Source organism: Limanda limanda, chromosome 23 (assembly GCF_963576545.1).
Source record: "Limanda limanda chromosome 23, fLimLim1.1, whole genome shotgun sequence".
NCBI lineage: Eukaryota > Metazoa > Chordata > Actinopteri > Pleuronectiformes > Pleuronectidae > Limanda > Limanda limanda.
The window spans coordinates 1,264,970-1,291,766 of record NC_083658.1 but is presented as its reverse complement, the minus strand read 5'-3'; the positions used below and the strand labels follow the sequence as shown (position 1 = coordinate 1,291,766).

At 50.0% G+C, this 26,797-nt stretch overlaps 1 protein-coding gene across 1 annotated transcript in view; it reads right to left on the bottom strand.

The window, feature by feature from the left end:
* The window catches only part of LOC132996901 (Krueppel-like factor 7), a 34,367-nt gene extending 16,912 nt beyond the window's left edge, over positions 1-17,455 (bottom strand). Inside the window, exon 1 of the mRNA XM_061067264.1 lies at positions 17,354-17,455. Coding sequence (XP_060923247.1) covers positions 17,354-17,455 — 102 coding nt within the window. The remainder of the gene's footprint in view (positions 1-17,353) is intronic.
* Between the last annotated feature and the right edge of the window lie 9,342 nt (positions 17,456-26,797).

The following is a 26,797-nucleotide window of genomic DNA, read 5'->3' as shown; positions in this document are numbered from 1 at the left end:
TCACATCTACATCTCTGACGTTTATAACAAACCAGACCGTTTCAAAATTGGTTGAAAATTTAGCAAGTTATGGTTATTTACCACTACCAACACAATGTGATGGGTGAGCGAGCCGCCTGTAGCAAGATGGCCGCCATGTGCGGACGTTCGTCTCCGTTGGCCGGCAACGCAGACGAGACATCTAGTCTTTATATATAAATCTATGTCATTAACCATGAACCTTGGTTTGGGACTTTCAGGTGTGAAACCGCCCTGGTTCTCCAGAGCGTTCTCCTGGAGGATTCACTCTTGCGCCGCGGTCGTCCTCTAATGATCCGTCCCGGTGTCCCGGTGTCCCGGTGTCCCGATGTCCCTGGGGGCGGGACACATGAGTGACAGCGAGGCAGCTAAATGGAATTCAGCCACCATTAATTTTAATATTCACACCCGTGCGTTTCCTCGCTGTGATCAACCGAGTGTTGTCTCGTGCATGAAGACGAGTTTGACCTTTTTGTCCTTTTCTCATAACGTCTCATGCAACAAGTTGATCGGTGAAACTAAACTAAAGAAGGTCAAAGGTCAGACTGATGTTTGACGGCAGTGATGAGGCGTCAAATCCAAAATGTCGCCCGGCTGGCGACCACAGGATTCCTCTTCTCTCCAGCAGAGGAGGATTTGTGCGACCCTGCCGGCTGTGCTGTATAATTTTTATTAATTGTCGTTAAAATTTAACGGTCAATTAACGTGCCAAATTACTCGTGATTAATCTCATCGCCTATAAATTGTTCAAAAATGTTTTTAAAAATTTGGCCTCAGTGGAAATGTGTGGGCGGCTCTGCTTTATGTCCGTTCATCATTTTAACATTTTCAATAAGTGCACACTTGTAGTGTTTAGTACCGAGTGTGCACCGGGCTTATTCTTATTTTATCGGGGGAAGAAGAACGGATGGAGACACATCTGGACATAGAAATATGGCAGAAGCTCAAATATGTTTAAAAGCAGAATTGAAGGTTTGAGTTTAAAATCACAGTTTGTCAGTCGAGGTCAAATCACTTCAATCTTGTCTTTACCCACAAGAAAAAACATCAATATTTAAACAAACCTCTGTGATTCAGAGGAAGAGGAAGAGGGAACCTGACCCATAGATCACCTCACCTCAGGTTAGTGAGGCTGAGAATCCAGCAGGTGCAGCGAGGAGACAAATATCCTCTGATCGCAAAACACACGAGTCAAACCGTCTGAGATTCACTCACTTCTACTTTCTGTGTCTGCTCCTCCTCTTCCTCTCCCCCTCTCCCCCTCTCCTCCTCTCATCCTCTTCCTCTCCCTCTCCTCCTCTCCTCTTCTCCTCCTCTCCTCCTCCTCTCTTGGCCTGGCAGCTGATCCTCTCTCCTCCTCCTCTCCTCTTCTCCTCCTCGCCTCCCCTCCTTCTCCTCCTCTCCTCCTCTCCTCCTCCTCTCTTGGCCTGGCAGCTGATCCTCTCTCCTCCTCTCCTCCTCTTCCTCTCCCCCTCTCCCCCTCTCCTCCTCTCTTCCTCTTCCTCTCCTCCTCTCCTCCTCTCCTATTCTACTCCTCTTCTCCTCCTCTCCTCCTCTCCTCATCTCCTCCTCTCCTCATCTCCTCCTCTCCTCCTCTTCCTCTCCTCCTCTCCTTTTGGCCTGGAAGCTGATCCTCTCCTCCTCCTCTCTTCCTCTCCCCCTCTCCCCCTCTCCTCCTCTCCTCCTCTTCCCCTCTCCTCCTCTTCCTCTCCTCATCTCCTCCTCTCCTCCTCCTCTCCTCCTCTCTTCCTCTCCCCCTCTCCTACTCTCCTCCTCTTCCCCTCTCCTCCTCTTCCTCTCCTCATCTCCTCCTCTCGTCCTCTCCCCCTCTCCTCTCCTCCTCTTCTCACTCCTCTGCACCCCCCTCTCCTCCTCCTCCCCCCCCCCTCTTCCTCTCCTCCTGTCCTCTTGGCCTGGCAGCTGATCCTCTCTCCTCCTCTCACTCCTCATCTCCTCCTCCTCTCCTCATCTCCCCCTCTCCCCCTCTCCTCCTCTCCTCCTCCTCCTCTCCTCCTCTTTTCCTCTCCTCCTCCTCTCTTGGCCTGGCAGCTGATCCTCTCTCCTCCTCTCAGTCCTCCTCTCCTCCTCCTCTCCTCATCTCCCCCTCTCCTCCTCTCCTCCTCCTCCTCTCCTCCTCTTTTCCTCTCCTCCTCCTCTCTTGGCCTGGCAGCTGATCCTCTCTCCTCCTCTCCTCCTCTCCTCCTCTCCTCTTCTCACTCCTCTGCCCCCCCTCTCCTCCTCTCCTCCTCTCCAACTCTCCTCCTCTCCTCCTCCTCCTCTTCCTCTCCTCCTCCTCTCCTCCTCTCCTCCTCTCCTCCTCTCCTCCTCTCCTCCTCTCCTCCTCTCCTCCTCCTCCTCTCCTCCTCTCCTCCTCTCTTGACCTGGCAGCTGATCCTCTCTCCTCCTCTCCTCCTCTCCTCCTCCTCTCCTCATCTCCTCATCTCCTCCTCTTCTCACTCCTCTGCCCCCCCTCTCCTCTTCCTCCTCCTCTCCTCCTCTCCTCTCCTCTTGGCCTGGCAGCTGATCCTCTCTCCTCCTCTCCTCTTCTCTCTCCTCCTCTCCTCTCCTCCTCTCCTCCTCTCCTCCTCTCCTCCTCTCCTCCTCTCCTCCTCTCCTCCTCTCCTCCTCTCCTCCTCTCCTCCTCTCCTCTTGGCCTGGCAGCTGATCCTCTCTCCTCCTCTCCTCTTCTCTCTCCTCCTCCTCCTCTCCTCCTCTCTCTGTGCCGAGCCGCCTGCCATCACCATCAAAGCGCCGGCTGCCTCCCGACTGTTACCCCCCCCACCCCCCCGCCTGCTAATAAAAAGCCCGGGTTATAAATATGAACAGAGGAGCATAACGCCCTGAAGGAGGAGAAGAGGCCCAAAACACCACTAAACAGATAACTGTAATGGGGGCGGATCCGGCTCATTAATTTTAGGATGATCGTGTTTAGTTTTTACAGATTCACGTGATAGAGACAAGGTGCTATGAATAATATTTCGGCGCTGATGCTAGCAGGGTTGACAAGGGCAGGACCGGGGGGGGGAGTCGGGGGGGGTGAGGTGATACCGCTCTCGTGTCTGGAGCCGGAGCCGAGCGGCGTTTAGCTTCACCGGGAGAAACGGCTCAAAACGGGTGGAAAACTTCCTAAAGGTCAAAGTGTAAAAATGTCAATTTGGCAATTTGAAGAGTTTTATTTACAGTTTTGAATCCTGGACCGAGTTCAGAGTCTGATGGATTCACACGAGAAGCTTCACAGAAACCATACAGACGTGATGATAAATATATATTTAACAGTTATGGTGCATCAGGGATTTTGTTTGTTCTCTAGTTTCCTCTTATTGTGTTTTGCTGTGATGGTTTCAGAGGATTGTTAATGTTTGGTTTACAGAACCAGACGGATTCGTTCTTTTCAGCGTTAAGGTTTCAGCTCGGAGGTTGTTCTCGGTTCCGGTAGCGAATAGAAACCCGTATTTGCCGTGAGAGTGAGACATCTGTGGCGTCACAACAGAAAAACAATCTTTGATTTGCTTCTGATTGTCTGTCGTCCACAAATTGGAAAAAACAAAACAACCTTCTCGGCACCGACGTGACATTTTAATCTCTCGCTTCGGCCATTTTCATATATCACAGCCGAGGTTTGATTACCCGTTTTAAAAAGTGAGTAACATTCACGTCTCGGATGAATTAAAACTGTTTTCTCTTCTTCTGCAGTTTCACATTCAAACAACTGACAAGTGTGTTTATTGCTTTTATTTAAATCGCAGAGTGTCACAGGAAAGAAGAGGCGTCCTCGGCTCGGATAGAACAGCTTTGATTCAAATCCCTGAGAGCAATTAGTCACAGTTTTGGCTGCAGGTGAAGCTGAACAACTCGTCACTTCTCAGTCCAACCAGGAAATGTGACGCACAACAAGGACGCACAACCAGGACGCACAACAAGGACACACAACCAGGACGCTTCTTCTTCTGCTGCTTCCAGCTTCATGACGCACTGAGGTTGTTTACTCGTTGTCGTGTCTGTTTGTAATTCTGCAAACACACTTGGCATTTTTATCTAAAGAAAACTTTGGGCAGGCACTTAATTCAGAGAGCATAGTGTGTGTCTGTGTGTGTGTGTGTGTTTGTGTGCACATGTGTGTGTCTCCTCCAGCCGCGGTGTGTTATAGCGTCTCTGTCCCTCATTGATCTGCTGAGCCCGGCCAGGCCATCACTTTGAGGTGGCAGCTAAATGACCAGCAGCCCGAGGCAGTGGCCATCTCGCCAACAGCTTGTGTGTGTGTGTGTGTGTGTGTGTGTGTGTTGTGTGTGTGTGCACGTGGGTATTGAGTGTGTGTGTGTGTGTTTGCGTCGCAGCGTCTAATCGATAGGAAATGATACCGTGCAGGAGCTCATCAGCGGTGGCCATCGCAGCTGACAGAGACGGTAATCTATAACTTCGCTGAGCAATACTTGCCCACCCCCCCACCCCAATCCCACACACACACGCACACACACAAACACACACACACACACACAAACACACACACAAACACGCACACTCTCCCTAAGCTCCCCTCCAGGGTCTTTGCTCTTTCCCGTGCACTCGCTAAGAGCCTCGGCCCCCAGATTTCAGACTCCTCAGAGAGTAGTGTGGCGTCATCAGCAGGGGGGGGTGGGGAGGTGGGACCTGCCTTCAGGGGAGAGGAGGAGGAGGAGGAGGAGGAGGTGCAGAGATGGAAGGAGCAGAGACACAAAGAGAAGAAGAAGCTAGAGGCCAGAGACAGAGATCATTCATCTGCCGTCCCAGAGAAGAAAGAGGCCGACGGGTCAGAGATGAAGAAACAGAAGAATGAAGTCCTCTTCCTCCTCCTCCTCCTCCTCCTCCTCCTCTTCCTCCTCCTCCTCCTCCTCCTCTTCCTCCTCCTCCTCCTCCTCCTACTCCTCCTCCTCCTCCTCCTCCTCCTCCTCTTCCTCCTCTTCCTCCTCCTCCTCCTCCTCCTCCTCCTCCTCCTCCTCCTCCTCCTCCTCCTCCTCCTCCTCCTCCTCCTCCTCCTCCTCCTCCTCCTCCTCTTCCTCCCAGCTCCCTCTCTCCCGGCTCACCAGCCTCACCTAGCTCCAGATAACACACGCCACGGAAACGGCTTAATTACACACGCCTCCTTATCAGACGCCATTAGCCTCCAGTGATAATCAGCTCCTCCGTCAGCTGCTCCGTCAGCTCCGGGCTCTTCTCCACACACTGTGTTCGCTTCCAGCTGATAACACGCTGCCAGTTGTTAAATCACAATTTGCTGACGGAGTTTGAGGGAATGATGCTGGTTGTGTTGTAAACCTGACGCCTGCTTCACACTCAGTCAGGTTGTGTTTGGATTGTTACACAAACACACACAACGAGCACTGGAGGCTGCATATTCAATTTTGGTTTTGTTGGACAGATTTAAACACTTTGCTCTCTGGACACAATCATTGCCTTGTTTCTTTTCCGTGTGAGGTTCAGTTGTTCGGTTTCCTCAGGAGAGACGTGTGTGTTCCTGGAGGCCGGCGTGACACACGTGTGCGTTTGTGTGATGGGGGGGGATCTTCAAAGCTGCTTTCATCCACAGTGATGGAGCACTCAGAGCAGCAGAACCTGCTGACCTCTGCTTAATGGAGCAGGAAGACATTTCCCAACGCTTCCTACGAGCAGACACAACAGAAAACACACCGGGGACCCCCCCCCTCTGCTCGCCCAGCGATAACACAACATGGACACCAACACAAATCAAAAGAACCATTTAAGGAAACGTGACTGGTTCAGTAATATCTTCATCTGCATTTGTTAATTTGCAGGATTGTGAATAAACTCCTGGATGGATTTACGTCCTTCCAGAGAAATGAGAAAAGATTCTTTGCACTTCGGTGAAAAATTGTTTTTAAATGGCGTTCATACTTTCTCGCCGTGACCTCCTGCTGCTCTATCGCTCGGCGACATCAGTCATCTGTCTGGAAATCCTCTGGAGATCATGTTCAATGATCAAAAGCTCCAGAAAATGAAAATGTGTTATTGAGCGTTTGGAACTTTATCTGGAGATTTCTTCTTTTTAAGCAATTAAATAAAGAATAATTAAAAGAAACATGCATTTCTGAAAAGCTGGATTCATTAAAGACAGATCTCCGACATCAATCCTCTCATCACATCTCAACTGTTGGAAAGTAATTATATTTTGATATCCTGAGCACACACACGGCGCTCTGTGTTCTCAGGACACACATCAGCTTCCGTCACATGTGGATAATCCGTCCGAAGCTACACGTGTTCCCTCTGAACGCTGGAAGAAGCTCGACTGGTAAACAGATTGAACTGGTGCAGATCTGCTGACCTCGAGCAGAGCGACTCAGAGCTTTATGAAGAGGCCTCAGCATCGGAGACACAACAAGTGCAGCTGCACATAAAGACATAAAGACGTCTCCGGCTAAACGGCTCGTGACAAAGTGTGGAAAACGTCTTTGTTCTGGTGTTAAGTCGAGGTGGTGAGGGTGAGAGAGGAGAGGAGAGGAGAGGAGAGGAGAAGAGGCACTTTGAGAGGTTACAGGATGGAGAGGAGGATGAGATTGGAGAGAGAGGAGAGTAGCCGGGGATGGAGGACGGGTGAGGGATGGATGGGGGGGGTGTTATAATCCTGGGGAGGGGAACTCTGTCTCTCTTTAACTGGATTTGGGCGAGCTGCTGTTGATCGCCCTGTGAGTCGCCGAGCGCGTCCAAACCCTCCGAATCCAATCAGCCGTTTGCTTTCAGCGCGGCCGAGTGCGGCGAGCGGCGTGGACCCGTCTGTGCTCGCCGACGCCAGGACGCCACGCGTGTGTGTGGGAGGCGATGATAGAGGAGGGGGGGGTCGGCGACAACAGAGGTTTTACACCAGTGGTTAGTGAGCAGCTTGCAGCAGGGTTTGGGGGGGGGTCTGCTCTCCGGATGCTGGGACCCCATTGTGTGGCGGCGGGCGAGCGAGCTAATCTTCATTACCGCACACAATGACCGAGGCGAGAGAATGGGGCCTTGGCTGGAAAAGGCTCGGAGAAAACAAAAGAGTGGCGAGCGGCGAAAAGAGAAAGAGAGAGAGAGAGAGAGGGGCGAGGATAACACAGGGGAGCGGAGAGAGGGGCGAGAGAAAGGAAACAGTGAAGCGGAAAAACTGTGCTTCCTCCTCACACTGTGGGGCGGGGGGGCGGCGGGGGGGTGCTCGGTACCCGGCTCACGTCCACGAGCCGTGAAGTGACACTGTGGCGCCGAGTCCTTCGCCGATAAGAACCAGAACACTTCCTCCTCACACGCCGCTCGCCGGCTGGATAAGAAACCTCCTCCGTTTATTTACGTCCAGTCGACTCGTCGGTGTTTACCCTGAGTTTTGCCTCACAGGTGTTTTGGTAACATTTAGCATCGTGTGTTGGCGCCTCAGCCTCAGCATCACGACCCCCCGAGCTGCAGGGTTAGCTCAGAAGCTACGGGGAGGGGGGCGAGTGGCGAGCGAGTGGCGAGAGAAGCAGGTCAGTGGAACAGTCCTTGCGAGGCCGAGGTGGATTCGCTCAGACGCTGGAGTCGGTGAATCCGTGAAGTTACACAAGAGAGTGTGTACATCCCTGTGACTTTGTTGTGTATCGGAGACACTTTGTGTGTGTGTCTGAGTGCGTGCAAACACAACCGCTTACACAACAAAACCTGAGCGACACAGACGAGCCCAAGCTGCTTAAAATATTGAAAGACGTCTCCTTGCTGTGGGCTCGCCTCCACGAGATAGGGCGGGAAGAGAGAGAGAGAGAGAGAGAGAGAGAGAGAGGGAGAGAGAGAGTGCATGTGAGTTGAGTTCATGATGCGGCTGGGCGGAGGAGGCGGAGGAGGAGGCGGCGTGGCGTTGCTGAACCCGTTCACCCCCGAGTGCAGAGCGGCTGAGCGTTCAGCAGGAGGCGCCTTCGGAGGGCGAGGACTTCTCACCTCAATCTCATCCTGACACGCCACGGCAGCCCGGCGGCGTGCGGGGGGGGGGAGGGCGGGTATGAGCACTGAGGGAGGTGCGAGGAACTCATTGACTTTGGCCTTTCGCTGCGTGTGTGATGCTGTGTGTGTCTGTGTGTGTGTGTTTGTGTTTGTGTCAGCGGGTGATGCCCGGGCAAAGTGTGAGATCCACAGTCAGAGCTGCATTAAGATCTGGGGTCAAAGGTTAAAGGCCGGTGAGATAATGTGTTTTAAATTAAGATGGGGTCACGACAGGTGCAGCATAGGAACATGCATGTGGAGCACACACATGTAGAGTTTACACACACACACACAGACACACACACACACACACACACACTTTCCTCTCACCAGGCACACACAGGTAGAAACACATAAACCCAATAAACCCGGTCGCCGAGCCGCTCTCTCTCCAACTCGCACTTTCCTGCTCAAACACGCACTCACACACACAAACATAAACCAATGAAAATTATTGATGTGCTCTCTTATAAAACACTGGCTGCTCCCTGAAGGATTCCTGGCAACATCACAGGCTGGAAATAGCCTCCGACCCAAATAACTTTCCCCAGTGCCGGAGCGGAGGAGCAGCCAGACCACGGCCACCGGCGACTGGCTTCACTAATTGGCATCATTTTACAATGAAATAATATCTGGGGCAATAGACTGAGGAGGTGGGGGGGCGGGGTTGAGGAAGAGGACGGGGATGCCTTCTTCGCTCTTGTTAGCATAAGTTATCAAATTCTCTTCCCTGGAAATACGCGCCGGGGGAATCGGATCTGATGGTGAAACATTCATGTGACAGCGTCAGTTTAGTGAGAGAAGAAGAAGAACACGCACAGCCGGGATTCATAAATGTTGTGAAGTCACAAACTGGTATTTATTTATATCCCAGATCCGCACGTACAGAGTTTGCTTTTATTGATTCGGCTCTGAACAGGAGGATTTATCACATGAACCCCAGGGAGAGAAATGAGTCACAGGAACAACTTACAGCAAAGAGCTCAATTCATGTTTTTAGGATTCAATTATAAACAAGATATGATTTGACATCGTGGATTTTATCTTTAAGCAGGGTTCGTACGGTCATGGAAAACCTGGAAAAGTCATGGAATTTTAAAATGTGTTTTTCCAGGCCTGGAAAAGTCATGGAAAAAAATAATCTTCCAAAAGTTTTGGAAAAGTCATGGAAATTTGTTACATTCATAGTTTCATGTGGTTCATTTTAGGGATGGGCATAATTACTAGACGGTCGATTTAGACAATTTAATCGAATGCCCATCCCTAGTTCATTTACGCTGAGTTTTAAATAATTCATATGCTTTTAAAGAAATACGCTCAAAATATAGGCAGGCATACTTGGGTTTGTGTCATTTAAGGTATACTGTACGCCTTGGAATTCTCATTGTTGGTTTGAATACTACATTTTGTCACTTTTTTCGTATACACCGAGATTTCACAAAATGTTCGGTCATGGAAATTTGGTTTAAAGTTATTGAAAAGTCATGGAAATCCATTGGTCAAAATGTGTATGAACCCTGTTTAAGGCAAGTATTTTACACCCGGAGTTGTTTAAAAAGTTTAAAGCTCCCACAAGACGCACAAATCCCCAAAGATATCAAGATGGCCGACGCTGTAAAACAGGTCCGACCGGCCGCTGGCGGGACGGGAGAAACACAGATGTCTTCTGGCAGCTCGGATCTTAATTAGCACCGAGAGATTCATCTAATCTCAGGGTTGCCAGCCCGTCATTAAGGCCAAAACACACAGTGCTCCGCTCACATACCAGAGCAGAACAATGGGAGCAGAGGTACGCTGTCACGCTGATGAATGGCTCTTCCCTCAGGTCTCATTAAATCACACAGGGGCACTTCCCAGGCCGCTGGAAGAGCCGAGCCGGGTGCAGCCTCCGCCTGTCCACGGTGACACTTGCTGGAATTCTGTTCCTGTCAAAACAATATATTTCTTTGTGAAAGATGATGCTTCCAGGCTTTGACATATCAGCAAATCCCAAATCAAGCTGAATCTGCCTGGTTCTGAGGACACAAGTCGTATCGTGTTCAGACAACTGGAGCCTGAAGGGAATGGAACCGGCTGAAACCACATGACGGAGCCGGTTGGCCGGGGAAACCAGAGTCTTCAGGGTGAACTGGGACCCAGTTTTTATATTTACGGTGAATTTAGCATCAGCTGCTGACAACTGAGAACATCTTTTATCAGCTTCTGAACACCTGACCTCTGGCTTCAAGCTGCAGAAGCAGGTGTGATCAGCTGTGGAGCTTAAGGAAATGATGTGGAGAAGCTTTGAAGAACAGAAGAAGTGAAGAAGAGGAAGATTGGAAGAACAGAAGAAGTGAAGAAGAGGAAGATTGGAAGAGTATATCCAGGATTTGTGACCACCTGAAGAATATAAGGTTTTAATTGATAATGTAGTTTAGTTCATTGTGGCTCCTGTAAATAATCTACAAGTCGGAGAAAGAGGAGACGAGGAAGAGGAGGAGATAAAGGTAGAAGAAGGGATAAGGACTCGTCAGAGAAAGGACAGAGGGACCGAGGGAAGGAAACGATGAAGGACCCGACTCACTGGCCGGGCGGCCGAGCAGCTTTGGAGCAGCGAGTCGTAGCAGGTGGAAAAACACCGGTGGCTTTGCATGAGGCTGGCATGCAAACCACAAACTCACACAAACACACACACACACTGAGTGCATGGACTCCCACAAGGACACACACACGTTCTACTGCTTGCATAATACAGCTACAAGTCTCTCCTGGTCTCAACCTGGAGATAAGCTCCTCCCATAGAAGCACACGTTCTCCTGAAGTCACCACGGCTCCACCAGCGAGCGTCTGAAGCGTCCGACCCGTTCCAGAGCTGCGTCCTTGCTGCTGTCGCCACTCAGAGCTCCGCCCCGTGATTGATGACTGGCGTCCGATGACAACAACAAGCAGCGTTGTTTACTCGGGGCAAATTGCCCTTGTCTCTCATCCCCCCCCCCGTCCACCTCCTCCTCCCCCTGTTGTCTCGCTCCATCTCTGGAGGGAGATGGTCCACATGGCTGGATCTCTGGTTCCTGGATGGCTCCCGTCCCTCGGGGGGGGGGGGGGATTAGCCTCTCAGACTGACAGCTAAACAAACAAATAGGCCAAAAACTGGTCTTGGTGCTTGCCAAGGCTGCCTAGCAACAGGTAGGCAGGGAGATGGGATGTAATGCTTGGTATGTCACAGCCAATGGTGGCTGTAAAATAAAATGCCTGGACACTTTGTGAATATGTGACTGATACCAAAGCCAGTGCATTTCCAAATGTGTGTGTGTTCAGGCTGCAGGATTAAACAAAGTGTGGATGCAGGAGGAAGAGGAGGAGAAAACAGGAAATCAGCTCTTTACTGTAACTTGTCCCATGACAGATTCTACTATACACGTTTCTATTATCTCTGTAGTACAGCCAATAAATGAAGGAATGTACTTTTTGGATAAAACGGTGATGAAAACTTAATAAACAAACACGACACGCTATTGATATCGCTGTTGCATCTAAGTAAGAACATTGTCTTTGTGATAAAATGTAGAGAAGCCATTTCTCTGCCACCTTCTCAGTAGATTTTATGATTGGATCCATCTCAACCGAGGGATAAGAACCCACTGAGCAGATGATCCACTTCTAACAGACACATCTTGTCTTTTCATGGTTGAAAACTTAATGAAATATCTGTGGAAACGGATGTAAATTCTTGTTATGCATCAATTTCTTCTGCAAGTTTTTCCTCTGCTTCTTTTATTCATGTCGTCGTTTCTCCGAATAAAAGAACCTTTTGTTCGGCAATGTGCAAAACTTTGATTGCATAACTCTCCCGAGTTCGACTTTCTCGCGGAGGGACTGACTTTAAAACCGGGGCTGAGAGTGGAGACAATCCAACCAGGCAGCTGTGATTCCCTCAAAACTGTCTTCTCAGAATTTGGTCAAAGGGAGAGCGAGCAGGAGACATCATGAGATGAAGAGAGAGAGAGAGAGAGAGAGAGAATGATTCCAAAGCAGGAAACGAGTCCCTGAGACTTCCCTCCCTCCTCTTCCTCCTCTTCCTCCTCTTCCCTCCCTGTGGTTTCCACGCCGGATGGCAGAAGCCGAGCGTGTCGGATCACTGTGAGGTGCTGTAACCGCTTCCCGATTTCGCCTCAAATGATGTGAAAGTCATTGCCAAGCCAAGCGTGCTGGTGTGAGGAGAAAGAAACGACTGGCTCCTCTCCTCTCTGTTAATCAAACCTGGGGTGGCAGAGCGTTTCACAGACGGAAGCCATACATAAAGATATGCTTGTTCACCGCACTGCCTCCCCCCTCCGCTCTCCCTCCTCTCCTCCTCACCCGTCTCCCTCTCTCTCCGACGGCCCAGTCACCGAAGCGTCAGACAAATGAACGCTTCCTCCGTGCTCCTCTCTCTCTCTCTCTCTCATCAGCGCTTCCCACCTTTTCATCAGCGCCCATAAAGCCGTGGCAGGCGGCTCTCCCCGGCCAGCGCCTCTCAGCTGAGTGATGAGGCCGAGGTGGCAGAGTTCACTAAGCGCTCTTATGGCAGAATGGATGTTACTGGGTCAGGGGGTCGCTCGCACATCTCATTACACAACGCACACACAAACCTGTGCACATGCATGAGGCGGTGTGGTGGAAATACAAAGAAGGGAGAGTGTGTGAATGCAGCAGAGATTAATGAATCTCTAGAAATGAAATAACAAACTGAAATGCTTCAACTCTTTCCTGGAAATCAGCTTGTTAACATAACTGCTGCTCCGGAGCCAAATTGAGCTTCTGCACTTCCAGTTAATTTATGCATTCGTCCCAATTAGATGAACTCATCGCTCCGGCTCCACCAGCCCTACACAGACATGACTGTTTTCTTAGAATCACAGCATTGAGTAATAACCTTGTGTCTAAACACTGAGGAGCCTTGCCTCCTTGTGCACAGAGCTTCTCTTTCATGCCTGTGTGTGCGTCACGGCCCGAGTCATGTCAGATAGATTCTACGTGGCATCCATCTTCAACATCTTCTGACCGCTATCGGGTGAGACGTGAGCAAAGCAACGCGGCCAGAAAGCAATTTCATATTTGACATCGGAGCGTCATGAGGGGTCGCGTGGGAGCCTGGGAGGACGTCTCTGGATGAACTGCAGCTGGAAACCAGTGCTGCTGAATAATGTGAGCGATTAGGAATCTGCTCTCCTGCTTCCTGCTTCCTGCTTCCTGCTTCCTGCTTCCTGCTTCCTGCTTCCTGCTTCCTTCACTTTGTCACAGGCATCAAGCCAATGCAAGCAGGCGTCAGTTAAACTAAAAGGGGATTTAACCAAATTCTTCTCTGGCGAGTGTCCAAACCTGATTGGAGGAATTCCTCTCCTTGTACTTACAGTTGATGTGACATTTTAATAAAGCCTCGGGCGCCGAGCGGAGACACTACCAGGAGCTCTTCGGAGACAAATAAGATTAAGCTCCAGTTTGTCCTTCCTCCTCCAGCTGGAAGAAGACTGAGCCGTGCCTGTTACGGGATTGATTTAATTTGAATTTGCATAAACTTACATGAAATAGGGGGCTGGTAAAAAGGTCACGGGGAATATACGGGATGTGTTTTAAAAACCGGCTTCCGCAAAAAACCCAAAGAGGAGCGACTCGGGGAGAACACACGAGTCCCGAGCTTTACACAACAGCTCTGCAGAGATGGAAAATCCATAGTGTGCTAATTCTATAAGAGGAAAGAAAAGGAGAGAACGGAGAGAACCAGGGATGGAGGAAGACGCAGACAGGAAGGAGGAGGGGGGGGCGCTTGGCTGCGATCACGCCCGCCGTGTGTGAGAAAGCAGCTGTGGCCGACTGAGGGTTACATAATCAACTGAGACACAAACGCACAAGCGTGCACGGACACACACACACAGACACACACTTATGGATTCATATGGATAATCACAGATTTTCTGCTGGATCTTTCTTGTCTCTCTCTCCTCATCGTGTTCCCTCTGGAGGCCGACAGGGGGCGGGTCACCATGCTGATGCATCTCTGACTCCTCCTCTGACTCCTCCTCTTCCTCTCCCATCTAACCTCTTCATCTGCGACTGTCTGTCTGTGTGTGGGGGGGGGTCTCGAGCCCGCCGGACTGTGAAATGTGAAACCCTGCAGTCGGGAGAATGTGCGTGCTCGGCAACTTCCTCTGCCACCGCCGCCGCTGCTCTCGCCCGGGACGTGTGCGTGTTACGGAGTGGCGTCCGAGCGGCGTTTATAAGTGGATGCATCTGAGCACGGGTGGGGTGGGGGGGGTTTACATATGGAGGTCGCGCCCGAGCGCCCTGCTGCTGCTGCTTCCATATTTAGAAACATCCAAGACACGTGCAATCTGTCCACATCCACATATAGTTACCCATAATGCAACTGGGCGGCAACATACAGACATCTCGCTTGGGTAGACATCAGGCACTCAGCCCACATGTGTGTGTGTGTGTGTGTGTGTGTGTGTGTGTGTGTGTGTGTGTGTCGAGCCCCTGAGGGACAGTATATGTGTTGGAGGGTCTGGTGTGTGTCCTCAGGTCAGAGACACACAGCCATTTGTGTGGTGTCCTGTTACCACCCCCCCCCCCCCATCAGGGTCAAGTGCTGAGGCTGGAGTCAGATCATCAACCTGCAGCTCCGTCCAGATGTTTGTCTCCAACATCTCAACCTGAGGAGGATGAAGCTAAACGTTTAAGTGTGAATTCAAGCGAGAGGATTCCAGTTTACAAAGAAGCTGGAAACTGCAGCCGAGCTAACGAGCCAATTCTGTGAAGACGCAACACAACACGTGTCCTCTCTGCTTTGAGGGACTCTGTGGGTTCCACAAAATAACGAGTGAGTTCTGATCATCTCTGCTTGTTCCAGATCCAGATCCAGCTCCGGCCGGCTGCTTGTTCCTCCTCTGAACAAACCACTGTACTGGGACCTGGAAGCCAGACAGCAGCTCGGTTCAGTTTGGCAGCGTTCGGTTCAATAATGGAACAAATAGCAGCCTCACATGTGCCATCTGCAGACGCCCCAAACACTTTCCCTTCTTTTCTGCTCCCGGTCCTTCCATAACCGGCTGAATCCTGCCTCACAGACACACACAGGGGACACAGGCTTCATTCTCGCCATCGCCTCTCAGGGAGACGTTTAAGGGCCGGCGACAACGGCGTCCTATCTCACCATCACACGCCATAAAAGCATCCAACTCTAAATTGTGCCGGGGAACACAGAGGGGATTTCTCAAACTGCTTTTAAGGGCGAGCGGAGGATCATAACTCCTCTGTTCTCCGGGTCTCGCTGGCGTCTTCATGTCGAGCGAGCGAGCGCACGCCGTTCACCAGGAACACGTCTGCGTGAGGAGCGGGGGGGCACGGCGTGGTCACTGGGCCCGGAAGGACTCAACTAATCTGGTTTTCATGAGCAAAGACTTGTGATGAGACACAAGAGCAAAGCAAATCTGTTTTTAAACTCTACTGATTTATGATTTATTAGATTCTGCTCCTGTTTTGAATTAGAATGATGAAGAAATGAAACTGACAGAAGCTGAATGTGCGAAAGCAAATCGGGTTTTAAACTCTATGAATGAGGTATTTTCTCCATTTTGACAGATTTGTTAGAGTTTGCTCCTGTTTTGAATTAGAATGATGATGAAATGAAACTGACAGAAGCTGAAGGTTCGAGATCATCAGGATCAGACAAGCTGAGACGTTTCTTTCTTTAGTCTTTTCTGAAGCCAGGGATCAAGAGAAAATATAGCATTTCCTCATGCAAAATAATAAACAATGTGCGTATCAGCTTGGTTGTGAGAAATTAAACTAAATCCAAATGTGTTTAACAGACTGTGGGTTTGTGTAATTCCAAAATGGACGTTGTCTCGTGGAGAGAAAGCTGCAGACAGTCAAAGAAAACTGACATTTCCAGTCTCCACAGATAAGAGCTCCCTCAGCCTTGTGCCTGTATGCAGCTCCCTCCCTCCCTCCCTCCCTCTCTCCCTCCCTCCCTCCCTCCCTCCCTCTCTCTCTCTCTCCCTCACATTTGCATCAGGTATTGATTTTTCATATGCAGGCTGTGGGTGAGAAGCAGCTCCGAGTGCACGTAGGCCTTTTGCAATTTAAAATCCACTGACAGTCGAAGGCTGGGAGGGAGTTGGAGACTTGTTATGAAGAGATGCGTCGGTGGGCGAACAGTAGGACGCCAATTAGGGCTGCTCCGACCACGAGGAGGGATGGACGTGCACGGTCACGCACCGGCTTCTCTCTACCCCCCCCTACCATCATGCATGTTACGCATGGAGCAGAGACATGGGGAAAGCTGCAGCTCCTATTGCAGGAGGAACAATACCGGCATCAGGTTTCCTTGCAATGATTTTTTTCCTGCCTGGCTGCCTGCATGGTCTGTGAAGTGCAGAATGGAAATCATCAGCAGCATCACTACCAGCAGCAGCATCACCAGCACCAGCATCACTACCAGCAGCAGCATCACTACCATCATCACTACCATCACTACCAGCAGCAGCATCACTACCAGCAGCAGCAGTGATGCAGGTGACCAGCGGCTGCATGGCCCTTATCTGAGCTTTAATATGAAAGTACAGGAGTCTGGTTATACAGGTAGATGGTGCTTTCACACGTTAATGGTGCAAATACAAAGATAAAGTGCATCAGGAGCATTTAAAGCTATTTTACACCCAAGAAAAAACGTTTTTCCTACAAGTATCAGTGACATTAGATGAAATATCTGGAGGATGCACACAACAAACCCAGCAGGTGTCACAGTTCACTGGAGTCAAACAGGAGCAGGAGCCTCCATCAGCATGTTCCTCTTAATATTCACCCACTGAAGTTGTGTGAAGGGAGAGTGTGTGTGTGTCTGTGTGTGTGTGTGTGTGTGTCTCTCTCTCTCTCTTTCCTACACGGCTCTCCCTCGCACGTTCTTTCACCCCTTGCATTTAAATATGGTACAAAGCCAGACATGTTAGTGAGATCTATAATGAATAAGGGAAGGGACCTCTCCTCAGTAATCTGCGGGATGCGGATCTATAATTCACGACCAATCCTCTCTCTATTACGGGGATTCGCATCTTCATCTTTTCCAGATCGCGTCTGACAGCTTTATTACGCGCCGGCGTGGGTCCGCATATCATCCACTTTGCCTTCTCTAACGGAGAAATGTCAGATCTATGAGAGAGAAGAAGCATCTCCCCCAGTTTCTCCCGGTTTCTCCCTCAACTCCTCACATGCAACCTCGCTTTGGAGGATGGAGAAAGTTGATTCCTGTATCGCAGGGGAAAGCTCCGCTGTGCAGGAGGAGGAAGAGGAGGAGGAGGATGGATGAGGATGGATGAGGAGGAGGAAGGAGGTGGAAGTTGAGACCTACCTGCTGCCAGTTCTCCTCCAGCGACGGCATGGCGGAGAAGTAGCCGGTGTCGTGCACCAGCTGAAGTTCCTGGAAGATGCTGTGGTTCGCCAGGACGTCCATGCTGGTGCTGGGATAATAAAGTAACGGTCCACAGATAATAAAAAAAGAAGCGCGTCCTCCTCTCTGCTGAGATATCACACCTCTACATCCACCTCCTCATCCACTTCTCTCATATTAGTCCGATGGAGGAGCTGCGTGCGTCCCGGTACCTGCGCGCATTACCGAGCCCGGTGCGTAAAGAGCGACTGGAGGAGATGGAGGCTCCATGCGGAGCCAGGGGAGGGGGAGGAGCTTGGTAAACGAAGGGGCGTTATCTGCTTTGTCAATCAACTCGTCCATTTAAGGCAAATGGGCGTGGGAGGAGTGATTAGTGCGGAGCTGGAGCGTGGAAGGGGGCGGGGCCTGGCGCATCCTCTGCTCCGGATTGGCGACGGTGACACGTCACTCGTGCCAAATATGGGCTCGATAGGTGAGCTATTTATGGATGGGTATATTAGATTTGGAAAAGGGTCTGAGAGGCTAGTGTGAGAGGAGCAGCCGAGGAGTAAACACCAGGAGCTGGGAACTGTATTCATAGGATGAGATATTGTTTTCCGCTGTATTAATATTTAATCATAACGAGCTGATCAGGCATTAGGCAGCAGGAAGCACGTTGATGATAAGTGATAAGTGTCTCAGCTCGGCTTTATGACAAATTGATATTTCAAACCCTGTGAATATATTGTGTGTAATCCAGATTTAATGAGGTGATTTAATCCAGGATTTACACACAAGTTGTTCTGTGAGGTGGAAAGTCAAAGTGTAACTTGTTATACTGACACACAACGATGGAGATCAGGCTCAGCACTTTGTGTGTGTGTGTGTGTGTGTGTGTCTGTGTGTGTGTGTGTGTGTGTGTGATAAATAAGCAAACAAATCTCCTTTGATACGTCTCGTTCTCGCTCTTGAGTAATGCAGCTGATTCGCTCGCCCCGTGTAAAGCCATTGAAATGGTACAGTGGTGCTCTCTCACTGTCTCACACACACACACACACAGACACACACACACACTCTGTTGTGGAGGTCTGTAATCTCATTACAGGGCAGGGGGCTCAGAGGAGGGGGGGGCAGTTTGGGAGGAAGAGCTGAGCTCAGACAGACGATGAAGCTCCCGCTGACATTTATCCACTGGACACGAGTCACTCCTCCCTCTCTCTCTCCTCTTTTTACCCAGTGTCCTCTCTGCCTCTCGTCCATCCCTCCTTCCTTCACGTCTCTGATTTCATCCCTCTCTCCTCTTCTCCACAATCCCACATTCATGCAGAAACACATGACAGAGACGTGCACACATCCAGTGTTGCCGTGTGCTAAACAACAGAAAAGCAAACAACAACCTGTCCTGATCCGTCCGTCATCACACGGCTGACTGAGGTGTAAAATATTTAAGAGATAAATCCTGTTATTTTTATGCATTGTTTATGAAGTCCTTGGATTAGAGAGGAGAGGCAGCAGGAAGTGAACAAATGGTTTTATTCACCGCTAAACAAATTCATAACAAAGCTGATGTTTCTCTTTCAAACGAACACGTTCACGATGGAATCATCCCACTGAAGTTGAAGTTTAAATCCCTGTGAACATCTCTAGCTTTGTTGTCCTGTTGACTTTATTTACGATGGTATTTACTCCCAGTTGCTTGATGAAAGCGGCGTAGTTCACATTCCACTGTTAGAAACCAGTTTGTTTTCCACTCTGCCACATTCATTCACGCTGTGTGCAAACATGTCGGCTTCTCTGCTGACACACACACAAGATCTACATCCTGACTGTGTTTTACTCTGAAATCTGTGAGTAAATCACCACAGCAGGAGATTAACATCAGGGTCAGAAACACCGAGGTCTCGTCACTGTAAGAAATCCATTTATTTAAAATCATATAACAGTAAAAGTAATTATACAAGCCAAGAGGTTAGGAGACTTCACAAGGGGCTGTGTTGTAATATCATGTTCTTCTGTGTTGTTTCTTTTTCATTTCTCTTAAAACTAATCTTCCGTTTTATTTTATCATCCCACCGTAACTTTCTGAGTCTGGTGAAGCCCTTCTCAGACGTCTGCAGCCCCCCTGCCCATCCTCCTCCTCCTCCTCCTCTTCCTCCTCTTCCTCCTCCTCCTCCTCCTCTTCCTCCTCGGCCTCAAGCCCATGCATATCATAGATTTTTTTTTTTTTTTAAAGTATTATCCGTGGGCACACAGCGTTATATTGTGGATGCTGACATTGCTCTTACCTGGCAGTTGGTGCTCTTACTGTATTAATAATGGAGCAGGCGCCATCCATCATGGGGATATGAGGCTGCTAATCATGTCAGCTCGCTGCATATTCACTCCTTTCATCAGAAGAGGAGGAGAGGCGGCGGAGAGAGAGAGAGAGAGAGAGAGCGGAGGAGAGGAAACGCAGGAGAGTGACGGGGCAGAGGCGGAGATAAACAAAGAGAGGATTTCTTTAAAAAGCGATAAAGGAGAGAGAGAGGGAGACGGGACGATATCAATGTGCCGAACACATGACAGACGCCCTTGGCCTCCTGCTGGACGGCTCCCCTGCTGGCAGGAGTTCACCCGTGTGTTTAAACAGGACAAGACGAATGGGACCTCCGCTGCTCACTGAACCCGACACTTTCTATTCCAACTCACAGCCGTCCCCCGTGTGCCGATGCTAATGTGGTTAGCTGACATTGCCGGGGTTAAGACTTCATAACGGGTTTATTTTATTGTAATATTCACTTCGCTGCCGAGCTTTTCAAAACCTGTTTCCTGGGGAACGTGTGCTGCGGGTGGTGGGTGATATTCATTCCTTTAGTTACTGGAACATTCAGAGATTGTTTCCAAACCAGTTTGAGAATGAAAGAACAAGGAAATGTTTTGGACAATCTGAAGTGGTACATAGCTGTTAATATTGAGGTGATATAATATATAGTAATTGTTGATTTTCAATCATGAATACTGACGTCTGTAAATACACACTTAAATATTCTATTGCACTTCTGTCCGTCCTGGGAGACGGATCCTCACATGTGTCTCTCTGAGGTTTCTACATATTTTTACCTGTTAAAAGGGTTTTTAGTAGTTTGTCCTGACTCTTGTTGAGGGTTAAGAACAGAGGATGTCTCACCATGTTAAAGCCCTATGAGACTTAGATTAGATTAGATTTCTTTATTTATCCACACAACGGGGAAATTCACTTGTTACAGCAAAAAAGAGAAAAACAGAATTTAAATAACAGTGCCGAAGCAACAATAAAAAAGAAAGATCAAAATATATACACTACTAAACTACACATAATGAGAGTAAAAATATACAGAAAACAAAAACAAAAAACAACCTGCAAAACAGACACTGTGCAAAAGCAGGTACTGGGGAGAAAGTGGAGTGATGTAAGTGTTATTGTAATGAAAACAAAAGTATTATAAGTAATATTGCAACAGTAGTGACCATGATACAGAAAAAATAATTAAAAAGTAAGTGACCATAATATAAATAATACTACAAGATAGTATAAAGGAAAATATAAATATTGCAATGTAACCATTATAAGTGACCATGATATAAATATAGATGTAAAGTGTTGAATATTATTGTGCATAGTAGTGATCTGAGTAAAAAAATAAAAAATAAATAAGAAAAATACAAATACAGCTATGGTGAGAGGTTGAGTGGAGATAAATAATAGACAGGGACTACAACATTATCAGGTGGTGCTGGTGTTGTAGAGCCTGACTGCAGCCGGGATGAAGGACCTGCGGAACCTCTCCTTCTTACACCGTGGGTGTAACAGTCTGCTGCTGAAGGAGCTGCTCAGGGACCCCACATTGTCATGTAGGGGGTGAGAGTGTTGCCCATGATGGACGCCAGCTTGGCTAACATCCTTCTGTCCCCCACTTCCTCAATGGAGTCCAGAGGACAGTCCAGGACAGAGCTCGCTCTTCTTATCAGTCTGTTGAGCCTGCTCCTGTCTCTGTCCGTGCTACCCCCCCTCCAGCAGACCACAGCGTAGAAGATTGCTGAAGCCACCACAGAGTCATAAAAAGTCCTGAGGAGAGCCCTGCACACTCCGAAGGACCTCAGCCTCCTCAGCAGGTGGAGGCGGCTCTGGCCCTTCTTATAGAGGGCATGTGAGTTATCAGACCAGTCCAGTTTGTTGTTGAGGTGAACACCCAGGAATTTGTAGTTCTCCACCACCTCTATGTCCAATCCCTGGATGTTCACTGGTGTTAAGTTGGATGCTTTTTTCCGGAAGTTCACGATCATCTCCTTCGTCTTGCTGGTGTTCAGCTGAAGCTGGTTGAGCTCACTCCAGCTGACGAAGTCTGTGATGACCGCCCTGTACTCCAGGTCATTCCCCTCAGGAACACATCCAACGATGGCTGTGTCATCTGAGAACTTCTGGATGTGGCAGTGGGTGGTGTTGTGGGTGAAGTCGGAGGTGTAGAGGGTGAAGAGGAAAGGGGAGAGCACCGTACCCTGAGGGGCACCTGTGCTGCAGAGCACCACGTCAGACACACAGTGATGGAGCCTCACATACTGTGGTCTCTTGGTGAGGTAATCCGTTGTCCATGCAGCCAGGTGTTGGTCCACTCCCACGTTCTCCATCTTCACTTTGAGCAGTGAAGGCTGGATGGTGTTGAATGCACTTGAGAAGTCAAAAAACATGACCCTCACAGTGTTCCTGCTGTCCTCCAGGTGTAGCAGGGATCTGTGCAGCAGGTAGGTAACTGAGTCATCCACCCCAATCCCAGGCTGGTAAGCAAACTGCAGGGGGTCCAGCTGTGTGCCCACCAGCAGTCGTAGGTGTCTCAGGATAATCCTCTCCATCGTCTTCATCAGGTGAGAAGTCAGGGCAACTGGCCTGAAGTGGTTAGGCTCCTTGGGGCGCGGCGTCTTCGGCACCGGGACCACACAGGAGGTCTTCCACAGGGCTGGGACTTTATCCAGGCTCAAGCTTAGGTTGAACAAATGCCTGATCACACCACAGAGCTGGTCAGCACAGTCCTTGAGCAGTCTTGGGCTGATACCATCCGGGCCCGGGGCCTTCCTTGCCTTGATCTTCTTGAGTTGGCTTCTCACCTGATCATCTGTTATAGAGAGGGGGGTGGAGGATGACTGTGGTGGGGGTGTGGGGGTGAGGAGTGGTGAGAGTCTCAAGGGGGGATGATGATCTGGATATGGGGTGGGGGTTGGCTGGTGGGGGTCAGGTGTCGAAGGTGGCAGGCTGAGGAGGGGAGGGGGGGGAGGGGGGGCTGGCCAGGAGAGGTGTGAAGAGGGGGCAGGGGGGGGGGAATCAAATCTATTGAAGAACAGATTCAGTTCATCTGCCCAGTCCTTGTCCCCGCTGGGTTGTTGTCTTCCCACACCTTTTCCGTGGCCTGCGATGGTCTGCAGCCCTCTCCAAACGTCCCTGGCGTTGTTCTGCTCCAGCCGCTTCTCCAGTTTCTTCCTGTAGCTGTCCTTCCCCTTCCTGATCATCAGCCGGAGTTCCTTCTGGACTCTGCGCAGCTCCTCTTTGTCCCCCGATCTGAAGACCCTCTTCTTCTCGTTCAGCAGGGCCTTTATCTCGGGGGTCACCCAGGGTTTGTTGTTGGGAAAACACCGTACCAGCTTGGAGGGCACAGTGTTCTCCTCGCAGAAGTTAATATAATCCGTAATGCAGTGGGTCATGCTGTCAATGTCAGTGCCATGGGGGCTGCAGAGTGCCTCCCAGTCTGTAGTCTCGAAGCAGTCTCTGAGCCTGGCACTGGTCTCCTCGGACCACTCCTTAACAGTCCTCTTCACAGGTCGTTGTTTATTCACCACAGGGGTGTAGTCCGTGACGAGGTGAACGAGGTTGTGATCCGAGCGACCAAGCGGGGGGAGGGGGGATGAGGTGTATGCATCCTTGATGTTTGCATACATTAGGTCCAAAGTTTTATTGTCTCTAGTGTGGCAGTTCACGTACTGGGTGAAGGTGGGAAGAGCAGAGGACAGAGGGGCATGGTTGAAGTCACCGGAGATGAGGAGGAGGGCTTGGGGGTGCTGGCTTTGAAGATGCGAGATAACTGTGTGGATCCGATCTGAAGCTACAGCAGCGACCGCCGAGGGGGGGATGTACACAGTCACAACAATAACATGTGAAAACTCCCTCGGGAGATAGTATGGCCGCATGCTGACCGCTAACAGCTCCAAATCTCTGGTGCAGAGCATCTCCTTCACGCTGGTGTGTGCCGGGTGGCACCATCTATCGTTAACCAACACAGCGATCCCACCTCCTTTCTTCTTACCGCACTCCGTTGCATTTCGGTCCGCTCGTACGAGTTGGAAGCCGTCCAGATTTACGTGTGAGTCCGGAGAAAGTTCAGTCAGCCACGTCTCTGTGAAGCACATGAGGCTGCATTCCCTGTATTCCCTCTGCAGTCGGGTCAGCGCCGTCAACTCTTCCATCTTGTTTGGGAGAGATCTTACATTCCCCATGATGACAGACGGTAAACATGGTTTAAACCGTCTTTTCCGCTCCCTGCGCTTCACTCCCGCTCTGCATCCTCTTCTCCTCCTCCGTAACTCCTCGGGGATCTCCGGCCGCTCCACGCAGAGAAGGGGTGTGTGGCGCAGGCCCAACAGCTGATCCCGGGTGTAAACAATGGAGCCGTGGTTGAATGGGGAGCCGTGGTCGAGTGAGTTTCCCACAGCCACACCAAAAAGTGCCGAAAACAGCAAGGAGCAAACTACGAATGTTAAAATGTGAACATCCATAGCTGCGCACTTGCTTAAAGTGTCAATGTAGTAAAAAAAAACAACAACAAAAATACACTAAAAACACTATTTACACACTAAAAGAGGTACGAAAAGTGAGAGCTGCTGTAACAGGCTGCCACTCACGCAGCGCCATCTTTAACGATGGCGCTGCGAATTGTTATTTGTGAATGTGGGCTATGCAAATAAAATTTGATTGATTGATTGAACTATATTTCCCATATTAAAACACTCATTCTTGCCAGAAGTGCCTTTTGAGTACTTAATGCTTTATGTACTTATTTCTAGATTTTAGAAAGTTGATAGCAGATTCACAGGTTTTTAAACGAGAGTAAAACACCTTTAAATAAGGTGATTGACTCCTAAACGGGTGAGAAACCGAGGCGCTCTCTCACCTCAGAATCATCTTGATGTCATGGTTTCATAACTCATAAAGCCAGATGTGGTGGGGGGGGGTTCTGTGACCAGTGGGAAAGTCTCATCCCAGCTCCTCCCCTCCATCAGTCTCCTGCAGCCCAAGGACCTTGAGCGTCAGCGTTCTGCTTCTGCTTCATTTTGCCTCATTTCGTATAATGTGACAACCACAAGCTCTGATGTGTTTAAGCACATGAATTACCTCTCTGCTATATTATGATAAACCTTTATATTTAGAGGAAATAAAAAACGCACAAATTTGCTCCCGGCATCTGGCTTCGGCCGAGCCATCATCGCAGGAGAGAGAGAGAATCTGCTGGTGATTGATGGAGCTGGTTAAATAAAGATAAGATTTTGAAAACGTGGCCATATGTTCTGCTTCTGTTGGCTCGGAGCCCGGATGCAGAACATCCTCAATATCCCCACGTCTTCTTTTTCATAGGGGGAAGAAGCAGGGGAGTGGGGGGGGGAGGAAGGTGGAGGTGGGAGGAGGTGGGTGGAGGAGGGGGAGGAGGTGGGTGGATTTCAGAGCGACAGGCTGACGGAGGGAAGCGATAACGAGCGCTCGGGGCTGTCTGCGGTGCAAACTCCTTCCTCGTGTGAGAGAGAGAGAGCTGCAAGGGAAGGGAAGGGAGACTGTGGGGGGGGGGGTGGTGAAGGAGTAAAGGGTGGAGGAGAGAAAGTGCTCTCTCAGCTGTGGTGATGCTTCCTGCGCCGGGGATGGGAGAGAGGAAGCACGGGCGGCGAGGAGGAGGAGGAGGAGGAGGAGGAGGCCATGAGGGCCGGCTGGTAAGTGCCAATTAGACGCCGACGAGCGGGAGACGGAAACGCCGGTTTGCACACGCCCTCCCTGGGGGGGGGGAGGAGCAGCGGGGGGGTGGAACAAATAGGTCCTAATCCCTCGGAGTCAGTTCTCCCACAGTCGCTTCTCCTCCTCTTCACCCGCGATCGGTGATGTCACATCAGTGTCGGCTTAAAACCTGGGAAATGATTCGTGGTTCCGTTCAGGTGTGTGTGGGTCGGGCCTGGTATGAACGCCACTGAGAAGGGGAGGAGTCTGTCGGGCTCGCCACAGCGTGCCAGAGGAGAACAGCTCCTGTCAGACGTCCAATTAGTGACTCGTACATTTAGACCAGGACACAGGAAACGATAAGAGGAAAGAGGAGCTTTGGAAGAGTTGTTAAAAGGGACGTATCAGATTCAGGGTCGTGGTCGGCCGGGTGTCAAGCTGTTCCTATTAAAATGATTCCTGTGTCTAAACGGGTCAGAACCAAACAAACCAAACAGAACCAAACAGGAGCAGACGATCAGGGACGTCCACTCCTCCGGACAAGAGGTCAAACAAACAGAGAATCCATCTCCTCCAGTTCCTCGTGTTCCTCCCTCGACTCTGAACTGTTTCCAAACCCTCGCTGTAAGAATCCTGGGAAATATTTTATTAACCTCGGGCCAGAGTGAGAAAATAAAGTCAAAGTCACAGAAGTTATATAATCTGAATGGACTTTATTTACCGAGCTCGTCCAGTCGTATCGACCCGGAGCTTTACAGCACGAGTCCAATTCATCCATTCCCGTACATTGCTTTTTCTATCACACATCATTCATACACTGTCAACACAGCAGCTCAGTTTCTTGCCCAAGGGCACTTCAGCTGGGGATCAAACCACCGGCATTCTGGTCTGTGGACGACCCGTTCTCCCTCCTGAGCCACAGTGCAAATATATGGACAAAATCACAAATTCTGCACAAAACTCCAGAATCCTACAGTTTACAACGTGTCAGCATAACGGAGGGAGCAGTATGTGTGTGTGTGTGTGTGTGTGTGTGTTCTCAGGAGGTGACCTGGCATAAAACAGAAATGGTGAGGTCAGGACTAACACGGCTCGTCTATAGGGAACCATGGCAACCGCGGCCGTGGAGAGTGTTTGACCTTGTTCGCAGCAGAAGGAGAAATTTACATTTTACCTGAATTCAGCAGCCACAGGTGCAGACACACACACACACAGACACACACACACACACACACACACACAGACACACAGACACACACACACTTTCCACTCACACGTTTAATTATACAGCAAATTCCCAAATGATCTCTCTGGATTCACGGTGCAGCGGCGTGGTTTGTCATCAGGTCACTGACAGCGATGGAGTCTTTTCATGTCCGAGCTCCGAGTCGATCTCGTTTCCACGCCGACGCACATCTGAGGCGGCGGTGATTTCCCCCCCGGCC